At 35.7% G+C, this 19,219-nt stretch overlaps 1 protein-coding gene across 2 annotated transcripts; it reads right to left on the minus strand.

The window, feature by feature from the left end:
• Positions 1–696: 696 nt before the first annotated feature.
• Positions 697–9,329, minus strand: CPG6 (cuticular protein glycine-rich 6). 2 transcript variants are annotated; one of them, XM_028305275.1, is made up of 4 exons: positions 9,266–9,329; positions 5,985–6,180; positions 2,270–2,380; positions 697–1,096 (listed from the first exon to the last, which is right to left on the minus strand). In XM_028305275.1, the coding sequence occupies exons 1-4, from the start codon at positions 9,275–9,277 to the stop codon at positions 948–950; spliced, it is 468 nt and encodes a 155-aa protein (XP_028161076.1). In that variant the 5' UTR covers positions 9,278–9,329; the 3' UTR covers positions 697–947. The 2 variants fall into 2 exon arrangements, with proteins under 2 accessions (XP_028161076.1, XP_028161067.1); XM_028305266.1 differs by having other exon boundaries at positions 2,270–2,383.
• Positions 9,330–19,219: the final 9,890 nt, after the last annotated feature.

The following is a 19,219-nucleotide window of genomic DNA, read 5'->3' on the forward strand; positions in this document are numbered from 1 at the left end:
CGGAACTTTCGAAGGCTTCAAACTCTCTTTAGTGTACTCCACACACCATTTACCTCGCTTTTTATCCGCAACTCGCGGCTTACCTTTCTGAATAATACATTTTTTCTTAGAGACCCGCTTATTTTGCATGGTGTCAATAATTCATTTATGCTAATCCACCGTTTGCCACACACCCGGGCCGAGTTAGATACAGTCGATCTGAATATGGCCTGATGTAATTTCATACTGACAGCTTGATGGACAGCCTATTTTGTATTAAATCTGATAAATAGTACTCGTATAAAACTTTTTCCCACATTTTTTCGAAGGGTTACTCCAGGGCATTGGCTCGAAACGTGGTGAAAGATAATATTGTTATGCTAATAATACATTATTTATTACTTTCTGAGTTCTGTTTGGAGTATTTTTCCCGGCATTTATACTTTTGTTTTTATGGTCTCTTAGCGTGCCAAGTTCTGTTGTTTGAAATGTACCTACTTCACGTGTAAATAGGTATGCAGAATAAATACTTATTTGGAGCATTAAGAGAATTTGAATCTGAAAAGATTGATGAAAATCAATCTTCTTGATCTCTTGGCAATATGCAATAGGTATGTGAATAATTTCTCAAGATAATTGGGTTTTCATGAAGTATCGATATGTGATTATGGAAAAAATATACCAATATTGTGGGTCACATGGAGGAATACAACTTCGTAGTACTTTACATTATCGTATATTCATAATATAATATTTACAAAGCTCGTACAATTCGTTGTATAAAATAGTGTTCGTTTCGAGACTACCCTTGGCCAGCTGTGAAGATCTTGAGTTGAATTATTGATTTAAGCCCATTAAAACGCAGCCGGCCAAAGATCGTGCATTTAGTAAATAAGTTACGTGGCAGTGTAATTTGATTTATAGTTGAGTATTAGAATTAATTTGAAGAACACTTTTTTGTCGATAGTTTAGTGATGTCCGTAGTAGCCGAGTCCGCCGAGGCCGTGGCTGTAGCCTCCGTAGCCGCCGTAGCCGGGGTAGGCGACCTGGTTGGCGTAGCTGACAGCGGGGCCGCCATAGTAACCGTGGCCGCCGTAGTAGCCGTTACCGCCGTAGCCTGTTGAATGACATACCAATTAATGATCGGAGTAGATTAATGATGGACAAACGCACTATTTTCAAGGTATAAGTTCTTGCAAGTCACGAAGGCGAGTGAGCTTTACTTGCGTGTGTACGTGTACATGCACATAACGATAGTGTAATGTTTATCAAAACTTTTGAAAAACGAACAGTAGCGAGCCACCAGCCATGTAATGCTTAGACTCCTTCGTGAATTGCAACAACTATTATCCTTTTTATTGGCCCTAGGCTCGTACTTATTGAGGCCGATGTGGTTTGTATACTCGTAGCTTAACATGTGCTCCTAAGCAAACTATCTTCTATAAATAAAATAGCCTCGTTGTATGCTGATATAAAGTCACTTCAATCATAGAGTGTGATTTTCCACTACTCTGTGGAATCAAGAAGTACAACCACTTATTAATCACCGGATAATTGAGGCATTACGAGTGATTAATGAATGAAATCGTACTAACACTGCTTTACATAACGCCATAGTTAGGTTAAAGAAAATTTCTGTATTTTGGTATATCTGAGTAGGTTTTTACACCTATTAATTGTAAAAAAAGTATTATTTTCAAATACAAAATATAATATAATTTGTTTTTATGTGTAAATAAGAACAATTAGACTGCTCATTTACTGTCTGAAGACAATGGAAAGTGACAGTCCAACCCCAGTTCATAGATACCAATCACGCGTTCAGCGGCCAGATGATATCGCCCGCCCCAAAACAATCGGAGTTATCGGATCAAATTCTAATTACGGATACGCAACGTAATCGAATTCGGTCCTTGGTACCTGTCCAATTCGGCTACCGATAGGCCGTGCACGTAAATAAGTTCGACTGTTAAAATTGGATTCCAGGCAAACAATGTCAGTTGTTTAAAACAATATGGCTTTGTAAGCGTTGATAGAGTTCTCATGTGGTTGAATGGTATATTATTATGTAGCATTGTGCTGAAGGGTCTCACGTGGTTCCCATGTTGGTTGGATACTTCGTTCGTTCGTTCGTTTCAGCCATATGACGTCCACTGCTGGACAAAGGCCTCCCCAAGGTTTTCCACAATGAACGGTCCTGCGCTGCCCGCTTCCAGGTACTTCCCGCGACCTTTACCAGATCGTCGGTCCACCTAGTAGGATGCCTGCACACGCTATGTTGGATACTTACCAAGGCCGGAATAGCCGCCGAGGCCGGAGTAGCCGAGGCCGTTGTAGCCATAGCCGCCGTAGCCGAGACCGTGGTTGGTGGTGTACGCTACCTTGCTGACCACTGGCGCAGCTGCTGAAAGAATTTTCATGGTTTTAAAAGTGAATGTTATGTTTTTTCTTTCAGTAACACATAGTTACTGAATTCATCGCAAAAGTGCGATTGTGAGAATAAATTATAGCCTACAAAGAGGAGATGACGGCACGGATTGACTGTAAAGTCTGTCTGAATAAGGCTGAATTGCACCACCTTATTTTAACCGTAACAATTACAAAAACCAGTGCTTTTTGTATGAAGTTTGACAGATTTTTGACGTTTGTTAAAGTTAAAGTAAGATGGTGCAACTCAGCCTAAGTAGAGACCATTAGCAAGACAATATTCAAAAGCTTCTTAGCTCTTCGAAGTTAGTCTTCTTTCGACCTAATCAAAGTAACCGAAGCGTGTTACGACCTAAAACTATCCTAGGAACCGTCTAAAAGTGTTTTTATTACTTCATGAATCTCATTCAGGTAGAAATTCTTGGAAAGGTTAAGCTAAAGTGTCCGTGAAGGAGAACAAAGCGTGTCGAATTTGTATAATCGAATAGCCAATGTGAAGGTCGACAAAATTTTAACCGGAAAAACGTTATAATAGATTGTATTTTATTCGCGTGACCGCTGCTGTACTTTGTAAGGTTATGTAATTTAAACAAAAGATACTCTGGTACAGTCACGAGCAGTAAATGTTACGTATTTTATACCGATACAATATAAGGTTAAATTCTATTAGAGTATAATATTTTTTCACGTTACTATACAAGCTGTTCATTGATGAATTACTTAGGTAATTGAAAGCATTATTCTGTTTTTTATGATTCGATAAACAATCCAATCAATTTCTCAGAAGTTACACGTAGAAAATGAAAATGTCAATAGGTAATTTGTTACCCAAATGATAATCCCATTTCCGGGATACTGATAAAATTATTTTCCCGGAAATGGCTTTATTACATTTTTTTTTTATAAAAAAAAGATTATTGGTATTTGTTATTACACAAATTACTAATACTCTCGTTAGCCCCTCGTACTAAGCTAAATATGCTTGCTTGTGTCACGAGTGAGCTCATCACAATAGTCGAGCGGCGGCAGGGACCGAACCCGCGATCCCCGGATCACGAGTCGGCCAGTCCGACCCCATTTACCGTTCGGCTATCGTGGCTGACATTGAAGGTATATAGCCATATTTTTAGTTGCAATAAGTACCTAGCCAAGGTACTACCATTTCAGGGCACTGGTTTTCATCAATAGAGCACCATTTTCCAGTTAGGTATTCCTTATAGGCAAAGGCAATGCTTATTGTCTATACGTCAGCTATAAGAGACTAATAAACAGACAATTCATCAAAATCAAATTATCTAGCCGGTACTATGTCACTCTGTAATTATGCCAGTTGTATGCCAAGGATTGTAATATTCCCACGACATGTCATTACACCTTGTGACATTGTATCGGTGGCGGTCAGCGGGGACTTGTAACTCTTGTAACCATTATACAGGATGTTCCGTGCATAATTAAGGCTGAGTTGCACCGTCTTACTTTAACTTTGACAAACGTCAAAAATCTGTCAAACTCAATACAAAAAGCACCGGTTATTGATATTATTAAGGTTAAATTAAGGCGGTGCACCTCAGCCTAAACTTTTTTAAATTACGTCTCCTGTTGGTTAAGAATTTATCCCAAAAACAAACATTTTAATCCAATGGGTTTCTGAAAAATATTAAAAATATGTCATCAAAGTCATCCTAACCTTATAGATGTTGTAAAATAATGATTATAATTAAGCTTAGTCTCATTGAAGTTTAAGCTCTTCAATCATTCCATGACAAGTCATTTTGTCATATTAGATTCCCATGATCATTATATAAAATTATAATTACATGAAGGCGCTAAATCAGGATTACATGAATGCAATGAATTCTAATGAAGGAGTTGTTAAATTGCGTATGAAATTATATCATTACAATGTAATCTGCTCGTGAACTGCTCTAGATGTGGTTAAGCTTATTACAAATGTATGAATTAATTAAGTTGTTTTGTTCCAGTAATTAAATGCTCTCACAGTGATTTAATACCTAGTTGGCTTTACTTGAACACCTTTCAATTGATATTTCACCAGTCGTGTCTCGAAATTTACTACTGAAGAAACGTACAAAACCTGGTTCCAACCAAGGATCTATAGTTTTTCTACTATCAAAGTTGCTGTTCCTATACATTTGATAATATGTTGATAATTTGAACCTGGAAGAAAGATAGTTTACTATCTTTTTCATAAAAGAAAAATAACGTATGACAGAGTTATAAAAACGAATGCAGGTAGGTACCTAAACTTTTGATAAAGTTAAATTTTTCACCTTTTGATAAGTGCAAGTCAAAGCAAAGCCGTATATAATGAGCACGTTCATGAAGTCGTCTAATGTCTAATAGTAAGTATGGATGACAAGCAATCATTCTAATGTCCGACCATTACCGCTGCCCCTGTTTCTGAATCGCGTTCAACACACCCTTATTGTTTCGTAATAGCGATTAAAGTGGAATGAAACGTTGTCCGCGATCGGGATAGTTCGCAAGAGATAATGAGCACTGGAAACGGCCATTTCATTTTGCTCCGGTATTAATCTCTTGGAACGATTTGCCCTGCTCTCGGTGCACTTAACTGCTGTTTTATTGCACTACTAATGTTGGTTTATCGTATCCCTTGTTCGCTTTGGGATCTGAGTTTTAAAATTTATACGTTACTTCGAACTTTAATTGCCGAAGATCCGAACTGTTGCAATCGTACTGTTCCCGAGTAACGATTAGTGCGGAATTGAAATTGTTGGTGTAAATAGAAATGTAGGTTGCCAATAGGCAAAGGTATTTGGAGTAATTTAAAATGCGTAAATTAAAGATTAATCATTCCAAATCAAATTTTCAGAACTTAAAGGTCAATATAAATTTTAACTGAATCGAACTCAAGTTTTTCCAAATATCCAAGGAATTTATGAGTTGATCCCTAATTGAATTGTTACAAATTGCAGATTCATTTCATTCAAAATTGAATCACGAACTATGCTAGTAAGTTTCCGTCTTAATAATATAAGATTTTTCCTATAAAAAGGCTAGGAAGAAAGTTAGATGTCAGCTATAAATCGGGTTAAGGTAGCACTTTATGCTTTACCGCGGTAACGTTGTTATACGAAACATGCTACTCCTTTGTATTTTATAAAATTTGTAAGAAAATCATCTTGTAGAAGTTATTCAACAAATACGATTTATTCTCAGGTACTAGTGGAATTTGTGTGTTATTTTCTTAACCTTTTCAATGTTTTCAGACCTTGGAATAATAAAGCTTCTCTACCCGTGGAAATCCTGAAAGACGATGAAGGGACAAATATGCGAACATCAAGCCTCCCAAACCTGCCAGGGGCGGGAAGTGTTGGTTAAATCATCCATTTGCCTCCAAATAAATTAGACAATAATGCTGTTAACGTTGTTGTCATGGACTTAGAACAAGCCCTACCACCAACCAAACCGAACAGAAAAATCTGCCCCACTGGGAATCGAACCCGGGACCTCTGCGTCTGAAGCAGGTGGTCTTACCACTAGACCACAGAGGCGGTGGAATGATGATGACGATGATTTAGTGATGTTTGGCTCACCGTATCCACCATATCCAAGACCGCCATAGCCGAGCCCGCCGGCGTATCCCAAGCCGCCTCCGTAGCCGTAGCCGTCATAGCCGACGCCGTGGCCGCCGTAGCCGAGGCCTCCGTAGCCGAGCCCGGCTAGTCCTCGCTTCTCTGTCTTCTTGGCTTCTTCCGCGCACACGGCGGCGATGGCAAGAGCGGCTACGATCTGTTGGAAGAAGCAGTCGTTTTAGTATTTAAGGGTAACGTTTCTAAGCATTTAGCATGTATCTGTCTATCTAGCAATTTGTAAAAAAACTGAAATAAATGAAAGTAACTAATGATATACCTACAACTACATATGAGTTATGTTAGATCTAGAAAATGTTCCTTGGATGCAAAGATCGCTTTGCCTTGAAGTCTTTATTAGTCCATTTCAAGATTAGTTGTGGACTTGTGGTAGATAGGGGTCACTTAAAAATTAGGGATTGATGGTGGAAACGGGCATTAAAAAATTTAATTTAAAAAGACATAAATTACTACAGAATTTCTTAGTAATTATTAACAAAACAAGTTATGATTTACATTTAATTTATTAAAACAAAAATAACCTATTTCAGAAACAACAAATTGTCTTATCAATGACAATGATGACAAATTAATTTAATATAACCAGAAATACGCACAACAGTAATTAAAAATTCCTAATTAATTAATTGCTGGAGGTATGCAATCATTGTATTCCGTGCCACGAGAGGACACTTAATTATAATTGAATCCATTGAAATTAAAGACAACATTAATTACAATGGGGTTTGATTTGCATGTAAATTTAAAATCTCAATTTGATGATGTTTATGAGTTTAGCAAGCATTGTATGCGTTTAAAAATGTCCGTGACTTTATTGTAAGTGAAATATTACTATTAATTAGTTCTGCGGTGTTAATCACAGGGTTTTAATATACCTATGACATGGTTTTTAACATTTATGACATACAAACTGTAACTTTTACTAGCCACTGTATGATATGTTTCACGATCAGACAAAACACAGACATCATTTTGAATAATCTTAATCTTGAAATATACTCATACTCGTAGTAGATTGGATCTAGAAAAATTAGTTTCAATTTTGAAAACCTAAAAGAGTGAAATTATTTTTTAAGTGTACGAAACTCTACTTTGAAAAAAATATTTTCAGAGTAGTTTTGTTTTTACCAATCAACGTGTACTATTTTAGGGCTAGATGCAGGCCGCTGCCAACCGTGCGATGTGGAAGTCATTGGGGGAGGCCTATGTTCAGCAGTGGACGTCCTATGGCTGAAATGATGAGCATATATGAGCTATGTAAAATGCTAGTTTCAGAAATCACTGCCAATACGTACGTACATACAGTCCTACAATCATGAATCATTTGCAAATTCATTCATGCCTGCTACATTTCCACAGCTATTTGGATATGGTATGGTATTACCATTGAAGCCTATGTGCCAACAGCTTGTAGTGTGTCACCTTACCAGACACTTTTGTCGCTTGCGCCACACTTCCGATGCATACTTAGACAAAGGACAATATGAGGCTACAAAAGCCTTACCGTTGGTGCAGACAATTAACTCTTTGTTGTGATTGTCTACGGCTAATCATGATTGCTATCGCAATAGACGTGTGATTGTCGTTTCGATGCATATTGGTATGCATTTTTTTCACCCTATTCAAGATATGCAGGCAGGCTCTGGTAGGTTATATTTAGTATAAATAGGTAAATGTTGAGCTATACTTATATCTTATTTAAGTTTATTTGGTTGAACGTGGTAATCTCAGGAACTGCTGGTTCGTTTTTGAAAAAATATTTTTCTGTTATATTTTAGTCCATTTATTGAGTAAGGCTATATAGATTGATAGCTATACTTACGAATAGTATCACCCTACCACCAATAGGAACGTATAGTTTATAAAATATGAACCATTAATGAAAAATGTTGCAAATACGGGACTAACTATTCAAACTATTTTCACGCGTACGAAGTCGTGGGCACGACTATTTAATAAAATAATTTTATAAGCTATTTTTAAAGATCAATGGAAAACTTAGGTAAATCTTATCTCATTTAGCAGATAAGTTAGTGAACGAAAATAATGAATTTTGGTTTTCAATTAACCTTTGAAACTGCCAGTTAAGTTTATTTTTGAACAATAGTTAAGATGCCAAAATAACAACATTCTGCTTTTGACAGCTTATTATCTTAGATCTTAAACAAGCAGTTAATAACTATTTTAGTTTATCTAGATTATGACACAGTAGCTAGATCTTAGCAAAATTATGTTATTTTATGCTCTGTTGAGTTCAAATTATAAAGAAGAATACACTAATAAGATTTTTTAACAAATCTGTTTTGTTAAACCGCAATGTTTTTTTTTGGTTATGATATGCTACGATAAGTATTTTAGTGCGATAAAAGTTACTTGAATCTAATAAATTGACAGATACCATCGCGAACTTTGCACTCTAATTATTTTTATGTTACTATGTATGTATAATATCTATTAAACTATACTCACATTGTAAAGGCGAATGCTTTAGAGCTTTTTTTATTATACGTTCAAGCAAAGACAACTGGACGGATTTTGATGAAACTTTTTAATGTTTTATAGCATACATTACAAATTGATGCGATGTAAGAAATTAACTCGGTGGAAGAAGACAATTATTAGTTACATGCAACAATATGATTATTAGTTACGTACAACAAGTTGTTTTGTTAAGATTCACCTAAACTAATCTTTAGTTAACTTTTGAGGAAGGATAATATTTATAAATTCAGTTTACCGTAAACTTTCAGTTTGATTTACATTTGGAAAAGTTCAAATGTCAAAGCTAAGGCATGATTTGTGAAAGGAAGTGGTTCAATTTATTTGTACGTTAGTACATACATTAATTTTGGGTTATATCGCAATATTATTTTCTGCAATCAATCACGCATAGGGTGCGGCGCCCTATGTCCTAAAGGCGTATTTTGATTGACCTATTACAAACATAACTTTAATATAATAAATATAATTAAGTAGTTATGTTATTAAAATTGTATTTAAAACATAGTATGGTATAAATATGTATGGCTATGTAATACAATTTTTGTGACCGTATCGCCACAAAAATTCAAAGTTAATTTTTAGAAATAAATAAAAATAACTGAAAATATATGCAATAATTATATCTTTTAAAGTGAGATATTGTTTTAATTTAAACTTTTTAAATGTTAGTATTTTTCTGATTTGACTTTAACATTTGCCGCTATTTTAATACAAATCCTTACCAAAAATTTCATGTTGTATATTTATGTAGTTGCACAGCACTGAACACTGACTGACTGATGACAGGCTCCAGCGCAGTTTGCTTTTATACTATGTGCTGGAAGCGGCCAGTGTACAGCGCCAATTATTGTACAGTCGAAGGCACATCACACTGTACAGTTTTGTTGCAAAATAGAAACTATTGCAACCGCATAAGATGGTCTTTTCAGCTTGATGTGCTGAAGATTGTACATTTTTCTGCTGCCAAGGATACCTGATGCATTGGAGTTACATGAGGGATGATGTGATTCTTTTGATAGCATATAGGTGATCTGAATTAATATTGTGGGGCCTGTTTTCACCACCAATCCCTATTTTTTAAGTGACCCCTATGTAAACAAAATTCCTGATATGTGTTACCCTAGGGGTCACTTAAAAATAAGCGATTGATGGTGAAAACGGGCATTAAAGGCCGCGTAAAGAGCAAAGAAGTTTTTTATAACAGACACATTGGCAGGTAATAAAAATCTTTAACATTATTGGTCTCTAAAATAAACAGATTTCGAGGGATATCTTCGGAAGAAATTGTGGGAAAACGTGTGGGTGGTAGACCCAGTTGTTTATGTTTATTTTTCAGGATTTACTGGATATTCTTTCACGAAAATCAACAAGTCTTATCCCTGACCAGAACAGCTTTTTAGTATATTATGTAGGACCCCTTTATTAATTTTTAACTATTTAGGTTTTATATTTCCGTCACGATGATTCTAATTAATGAGCAGTATGTAATTAATCCAGCGCCTTCCTGCTACCTTTATCAGGTCGTCGGTCCACCTTGTGGGTGGATGTCCCACGCTGCGGGATGCAGGCCGCTACCAACCGTGCGATGTGGAAGTCATTGGAGGAGGCTTATGTTCAGGAGTGGACATCCTGTGGCTGAAATGATGATGATGATGATTTAGGTAAGCAAGCTTTTCAAAACTGAAAAAGTTAAAAATAGAAGTCCTAAGTTAAGTAAGTCTTTGCTTTCCTTCAATTCCACTTACGCGCTACCGCTTGGAAGTAATTTTTTAATATTAAAGTTTCAGCTTAATTAAGTCGTTAACCTAAAACAATAAAGCGGAAGTTGCCTTAATTACAATCCCAGTGCTTGATTACTTATTCCCCGCTTATTAAAAAAGGGTCGTGACGAATATGTCGGTTGTAATAATTAAAATTGGATATTATACTTTTTATGTAAAATTTTGAAGTTTTGAAAATTTGAATCTAAGGGAGCTAATAATAGATTTTGCAAACTTTCGTACTTTTCACAGATATTTGACTTTTTACGTAGGAAGGGAATAGAAGAAGAAACATTTAAATCGAAGTTTAGTAAAAAATGAAACTTTTAAATAATGGATAACGTTAAACTTTTATGAACTTAAACAAACACATCCTTAATGATAGAGCTCTAGTTAAATTAGAAATCCGAATAACTAAATTAACTTTTTATCTAATTTCAACAGCATAATGCTGCACTTTAAATGCATCGAAGTAATAAATAATCCCACTTGGTGTCAACTTGACACCTGGTTCATCCATATCTGTCATACATTCATACTCACAAAATGATTATTCCATTATAAATTAAATAATGTAGCCCATTATGATGACCTGGGTCGTTTTTATTACTACAATGGATGACTATCATGGCTTGGAGGTGTTAGATAAAGTTAATTAAATTACTAACTAGCAAGATAAGTACTAGTTAGTTGTAGATTAATAGTACTGGAACAAATTGTTCGTAATCTTAGGTACCAGGTGGTGTCGGAGTATGTATGTATGCATAGGGAATTCGGTGAAGAAAAAACTGTAACAAGGGACACCGGTATAGCTGGGTTTTAGATATAGAAGTAGTCAACCTCCAAATATTAGGAATGCTTACCTCTTCAGCCTGTCATCTAAAACACTATTTTGTAGATGAATAATTAAGAACCTCATTTTTGAAATCTTTTTAAAATAAAATAAAACAATGTTAAAGAAAAGGTATTTTGACCCTAAAAACTAATTTTCCATTTATTTTCTTATTTTAACTTCATACCACACTAATTGTTAATGGGGGAACATTTTTTCGGTGAAAATAAACCTGATGAAGATTTATCTTACAGACTCTTTGGAGACTTAATAATATATTATTATGTTTATATCGCGGTTTCATAAAGGTTCTTTGTGCTAATTAAATCGTTGAAGTTCATTCGAACAATGCTAACCTTTTGCAATAGCAGAGTAAACGGTCAAATCCACGCAGCCCTTCGAAGAATAATCATCAAACAAGTCCGATTTGTTTGAAGAATTTCAATCTGGGGCAAGCCAAAATTATGTTTCGACACAACGATTATCCCTCCCATACTAGGAACTGTTGCGTTCGCAGACATTGTTTGTATTAATTGCAATATGTTCCTAGATCCCATTAGGAGATAGAGCTGTAGGATTGTTAGGCCTTCCGTGGGTTTACGCAACACGCAACAACTAGGTATTGGATTCTTCTTCGACGCGTTATTCGTGTTTTGTGAAATCTAGGATTTGTAATCCATCTATATCCATATTCCATATTTCATCTCTATCCTGAGGGCTCCAGCCTGTGAGGACCTATCCATCAATCGATCAACAGAAACCGTTTCTTTATTTGCTTAAAAAATATTCTTAAACAATTTTGCTTCAAAAAATTTGAAGGCGTTTTCGACCTCCATAATTTATTTCATTTATATTATACAGATTTACATTCATAAAATTTTATGGAAGACAATAAAAAAACTAAGCCTATAGTTTTCGCCCATAAATCATCCTTCAAAAACAAAAATCTAACGCTGAACACAAAAACTTACAAAATATTAATTATTAAGCTAGTTTTTGTCATATGACGAAAACTTGACTAAATATAACTTAATTAGGTACTGTACGGCAATGTTTTTTATGTTTAGGTAAATCTAACAAAGTTATTTATAATGATGTAACCTCGGAAGGAACGAAAACCCTGTTGATTGATCATTATAACAACGATATGGTGGACAAAACTTTATGGGAAAATGCTGGCATTGATTTGTCCAAGATTTCTACACCGTCCATTGTCAAAGTAAATTGTCATTTTTTGTGAATAAACCTCACCTCACACCGACATAAGGTTTTTGAACAAAAAGCCGTATCGGTGCGCACGCGTCCTTGGTAAGGTCGCTCTAGTTATGAGCTGTATTCTGTTCACACCTTCACGTAATGTTTGTTTTGTTGCAACTTAGAACCTTAACTCCAAACTTGGATGAAGTTGAGAAGATGACCTGATTTTGTGTGTGAGTAAACAAATGGAAGGTTTTCTTCAAGTAGCCAACATAAAGCGACATCTTTGTTTTGAACTGATGAATAGTTTCACAGTGCAGTTTTTATCAATTTAGAACAGAATTTAGAATATTTTATCATCTATCTTCTATGCAAAGCATTTGTGAGGTTGTAGAACTTTAGCTTACACGCAAGTAAGAATTTTTTATGCTAATGAGCATCCAGCAGTAAATTTTAATTTAACGAATGAAAAATGGAGGCGTTACCCTAAAATCATAGAGCTTAACAATGCAAAAAGTAAAAAATAACATTATTTACTGCGACCTTGAACTCTAAGAGTTCAGGATTAGTGTACTGTCTCTCATAATGTATTGCGTTGGAGAGTCCAAAACAGATAAGAGCTGAAATACGATGGCAAAGAAATTGGGTGTATCACAAAGGCGCGGTCGTGTGTTTATCGAGCCCACCAAGATCGAATACAAAGGATCGCGGGTAAATGGGAAAATGTTCCTGTTACGTACCGATTACCCCTACTATTAAGCTGAGACAATGACGAAAGCATTATGAGTCTTGAATCGAGAAAGATTTTTTGTAACTCAACCGCATTAGTCCAGTGGCAGGATTAGAACAAGCGTTCCTCGGATCTCGAGACGGCCAGTCTGTTACCTTCACTTTTCGGCTATTGTCAACATAAAACTTCGTTCGTTCCTTCGTTCCAACCGAAAGACGCCCACTACAGTACAAAGACCTCCCCCAAGGATTTCCACAAAGACCGGTCCTGAGCCGCTCGCTTCCAGGCACCTCCCGCGACCTTCACCAGATCGTCGGTCCACCTAGCAGGAGGCTGCCCACGCTATGTTTTCTGGCCAGTGCCGGACATTGGTACTCTCTATTAAGTTATACTCTGTTGAATATTATGCTTCTTGCACTAACTAGAACAGTAACTGAAGACGATATACATATACAAGCATGCAGTCAAATGGCTCCTTGCTCTATGCTGGTTGCTTTAGTCGGATCACCCATTCAATGGAATTCTTGAATGGAGACTGCGCATCGAAAAGCGAAGCGTGGGACGACCAAACGACCATCTGCCTGAAGTGATGGCTTTATCCGGTCTTTAGTCGAAGCCGGTAGATTGATTAATCTTATAAAATGGATTAAAAGTTAAATAATTACAGTTTAATCTATTTTGTCTTCAGTAGGAAATCCTGTTTGGTTCAGAACACAAATGATAACTGACTGAGTACTTACTCTGTAATTTACCAGAGGCCAATTTTTTTCACTACAGTTCCCCGACTGGCTAGATGGTTTGGGGAGGTCTGATGTTCGTATTATTGTCCTTTATTCAACCTTTACACGAGTGGGGGTAGTTCTATCATACTTCGTCAGAACTCATGGTCTATTTATTGGTAGTACCTACACGTTTTTTATAACCACAAAGAGGAAGCTCTTAGCCTACGTCATCTAACCTGATGGAAAGTGATGATTTAATATCGTTTGTTCGTTCGTTTCAGCAGAAACACGTCCACTGCTGGACAAAGGCCTCCCCCAAGGATTTCCATAAAAACCGGTTGCATCCAGGCACCTCCCGCGACCTACACCAGATCGTCGGTCCACCTAGTGGGAGGCCTGCCCACTAGTGGTCGCCACTCAATATTGATGATTTAATACAGATAAAACTAATGAACTGTGTGATCTTAGAGTGGTCATCCTCGGATATGTCGACTTTTTGTCCACTTCTTAATGACAGGAGTTAAGCTTCAAACTATTTTTATAGCACTATTATTTCCATTTACGATCAGTAACAGATTGATAACAGCATAATAGAGTTGGAGGCCTCGGTGTTAAAGAGCAAATCTCCAACGATTCCTGATTATTGAGAACGTTTTCAAAACACATTTTGTGTTGTAAGGAATCGGAATTAATGTTCTTATTTAGTTTATGTCAGAGATTTTCTTGTCTAGATCCTTGTGATAATTGTAAGAGGTTAGACATTACAATTAACAAATCTTACGTAAACACGATTTCCAATAACCTGGAATTGGTGGTGTAAATCGATAATGATAATTATGTTAGGCTCTATCATTAGGTACGATAACTCTAAGTTATTATCAATTATGGAGGCCTTTAGCCAGAAGGACGATTTAAAGGTTGTTTACAGCACTTGTGAGTGAGAATCGTCGTAGTAACGCTTCTGCTATCGGGCACGGGATCCGCGATGATATCACGCGGTAAGAGCGTGTTTTCATTTGTTCCCGGTTTTTGTATCTCGTCATTTTTATCTAGGTTATTCCTAATTATATGATTTTGATAGGTACCTCAAACAACAACAAAACCTACATCTTGTGATAGATCCATTCGAAGCCTTCTTTAATATTAAGTAGGTAACCCTTTCTGAACCGAAATCAGAAACGAAACAATAGTTTCCCGAATTCTGGTCTGAGTTATGCTGGTGTTAATTTCGATAGGTGGTCTTGCTTTTACTTACACCAAAATTTCTAATTAACGTCTTTTTTACGGTTCCATAACAATAGTCGGTCGTAATTTTCATTGGAAACAGTATCAAAGCTTACCACCGTTTCGCAGCGATCGCATGATAAATCGTTCGATCCGCGACTCCTAAGAACGTTAGATTTATTTTAGCTGTGATCTAGAACTAGCTCAACTTTTTAAAGCAAGATACTTAGCACGGAATAATTAAAATAGTTATGAATAATTTCCTGAAAAAACTCATTTTCATGACCAAAGGTAACTTAATATCCCTTAGTGTGTATAATTTTATTCGCGAGTTATTTTGTACACTAAAAATACTACGCAAATATTTCTACAGATAAAATGTGAATAATTTGCAAAATAACTCAATTAACTTGCAAAAATCAGAACACATGATTTTAATCTAGAAATCTTAATTATTTTCCGCGTAATTTAAAAACAATAACGCACAAACAAAAACGTTATTGAAATTGGGCTAATTACTGAAAAAAATCCTCTCACTAATTTGCGTCGAAAATAGTTGTTTACTTAATTAGAAGTACCTAATTACAGTTGAAGAATTGGTGAGTTTATGTACTGTTACAGGCCTTGGAGTAAGTTTGCAAAAATGGTGAAAGAAGTGATCGGCCAGCCCCTAAAATAGTCAGTCGCGATCCTATTGTTTTGTGAGATAATGGAAAGGTCAATGGAGTTGTTAAAAAATTCTTCGGTTGTGGTATTTTGGTCACCTTTGCCTTTGCATTTTGTACTTAGGGTTTGACCAATGGCCGATAGAGAATGTCATTAGTGTAAAACATGCTTAAGTAGTACCTTAGAAGTACATTGTTGGTAATGTTGGTATGTGCTGTGTTTTCATTTCCGGATTTTTAAAATACCTAATAGATATAGTAATTATGTCAAAAAAGCTGTGCCGAAGTTAGTGGATTAAGTACTTTTTTACTTTTACGTTCGGCTTTCCCAATCATGCGCCGGCGCGTCTTTCCATTCTATACATAGCCAGAACGCAAGGGTGTGAAACTAATCGAGTATAGTTTGGATATGAGACTTTTTTTACTAAGCTCCTCCAAACTATACACGACCAGTACGCATACGCTGCGTACTGCTCTCGTATACTTTGTAGTGACTTAGGTCAATTATCTTCCTCCAAAATATACATCGCCAGTACGCATACGGACTAATCATGTATGTAATGTAATAAGTGCGTGATTACAATTTATACGCGAGTAGTTGCATGCTAGTCATTTTGACTTATTGACCTCTCTTTCTATTATATACTAGCTTTCCGCCCGCGGCTTCGCTCGCGTGGAATTTTGTCTGTTACAGAAAAACAATATCGCGCGCGTATTTGCTCACCGTTTAGACCTACCCTGGACTACGACAAACATTTTAAAACCAAAATCAGCTCAATCGGCCCAGCCGTTCTCGAGTTTTAATCAGACTAACGAACATCAATTCATTTTTATTTATATAGATAGATTAATTCATATCTGCGTGTCTACTTTAAACATTGAATCATCTTACGACACGTGTCATTGTTTTGATAAAGGATTTTTTGGTGTTTCTTATTCTGCCATAGAAAAGATATTTGTTTTGGGGCTGATATTTCACCAATTGTAGGTATGGAAATATGTCAAAATGATTTTGTTCTTGAGATAAAAGTTAATAAATAAAATAAATAATAAATAAATATCCTTAGACATTTTACACTGCGCTTCTAGTCCCAAACTAAGCAAAGCTTGTACTATGGGTACTAGACAACGGATATAAACATAATTAAATACTTTTTTTTGTAAATACATACTTATTATACATAGAAAACACCCAGTCCAATACAAACAAATATGTTCATGCACACAAATGTTTGTACTGTGCGGGAATCGAACCCGCTACCACTTCGAACCACTACACCAAACGGCCGACAATACAAACCTAGCATTTAAAGTCTCGCATAATATTGTATTTAATGCGCGTTGAACTTTCTTCTCTCACTCTCTCTCATATTAATTAAATTGTTATTTAATTTGAAATCTACCTAATCAATTTAATTTCAAAAACCACTTACAATAGTTTTAAAAATCTAGATTTATTATAGATTCAGTAAAATAATAATATTTTATGTAATAATATCAAATAAATGTAATTTTAAATATAGTTCCATATTTTACTGAATTTTACTAAATCAATATCAACTAAACACACTCTAGTCAAGTGTAAGTGGTGTAGTAGAAACTAATCGAGTATAGTTTGGAGATGACTTTTTTTACTAAGCTCCTCCAAACTATACACGATCAGTACGCAAAATTCGTGTATAGTTTGGAGTTACAGATTTACAAACAGGCACTCCGAAATATACACGAGCAGTTTCCTATGGGTGCGTTCTGGCCATGTATAGAACGGAAAGACGCTGCGCCGGCATTTACGAGTAGCTCTAAACAATGTAATTTTAAAAACAATATTTAGTGTTCTAACGTGCCTGTGTGTAGGTACTAGAAGCCTTATACTAAATGAATAGGACAGATCTATGTACTCTAGTAAGTAGTAAGATTCTCTATTCTCTAATATATCTACTAAAGTACCTAGTAAGATTACTGAAATATGGTATCTTTAGATGTTGTTAGTTATCTAAGTACCTAATAACACCCGTAGGATCAACCGCTATTAGCGATACCTACAATTAAATGATTAAACCTCTTATTATCTAGGATAGGATATTATGAGAGTACGCTGTTATGATTCATTTTTGAGGTCATGTTTTGATTGTCCGTGGTATTTACACACCACACACACATACACAGACACACACACTCACACAAGCGCGATCTCAAACATTTCTTAGAGTGCTATATTTTGTAATTCGTAAGTTTTTATCTCCAATTTTGTAGACTTTTTTGCGTGTTTCTAACATTGTATGTACAAACGGATCCTCCGAGAGATGAGAGTACTGGTCTCTGTAACACAGGCTCCTCGCCTAGCTCAGACACCAGTCTCTCACAATCTATTATATACATGATGTACTATTTTTATTGTAATACTTTTATGTCAGTTAGATTGTAGAGAAAAATAAAGATTTTTTATTATTATTATTATTATATTATTACTTATTGACGTTACGGATGCAGGAATCCTTTCAAGCTGTTCTTCTTCTCTCTTGTACATTGTAATTCCTGAGGGCACAGCAATGGGCATAGTCCATAAATCATCTGACATATTATATTCCAAAGTATTGTATCATTATAAGATTCCGTAAAAACATATTTTTTCGGACAATCAAGTTTACGCGTCAATGTATTTATAGTAGTCATAACAATAAAAAGTTCTATTGTGTCTGGGTTACTGTCACGAAAAGTGTTTAATATCCTAACCAAACAGAGAACAAATACACGAGGTGATACAATATTATGTTATCCCATCTGTTAATCAAATCCAGAGTCACTAAGTCCGCATAAACACTTGAAAAGTAAATGTACACTAATTAAAAGAAGTAGCAGTTTTATTCAAGGAGCAGGTGTAACGGAACTAAACATTTAGTGGCATACGCACTTGACCTTGACACACAACAATCATTACCATGTGTGTGAATATTCGGCGGCAATCACCTTGGTTAACTCCATAGCACGGGGCTCTCCGGCGAATCGCTTAGATACGCCATGTGTCCATTGTCTATGTTTAGCCTTATAGCTGATTAGGTTTAATCGCCAAAGCTTAGAAAGTGGACGTGGCAATGAGCTGAGGATCTGAGGTGAGAGAGGTTTTATAAGGACCTCTTATAAGATACAGGGTGAATTTGCAATCAGTGTCCAAATTTTTAGGAGCGACTCAGAATAGATTTATTTACGTAAATTTTTTTTTCTTTTTTAATTTTTTTTTATTCGCTGTCATGCCGCGGTGTCAGAATTGGCACAGGTGAATAAATAATTTACTTCGTTCATAGAAAAAAACGTACACACACTTGTGTGTACGTTTTTTTCTGCAAAGCTTAATAGATATAATGGTGCGAGAAAATAGGTCTTAACCTTCAACCGAGAGTTCGATTTTAAATATTTTTTTTTGCGAAAAATACCACGATTAGAAATAATTAAGATAAAGTAGTATTGTTAAATAGTTTTATAGAGCTTATTAAATATATTGTTTGCAAAATCACCCTGTATATCATGAGATAACACGATCAAAGAACG

This window comes from Ostrinia furnacalis, unplaced genomic scaffold, assembly GCF_004193835.3.
Source record: "Ostrinia furnacalis isolate ACB-3 unplaced genomic scaffold, ASM419383v2 OfSCF0166, whole genome shotgun sequence".
NCBI lineage: Eukaryota > Metazoa > Arthropoda > Insecta > Lepidoptera > Crambidae > Ostrinia > Ostrinia furnacalis.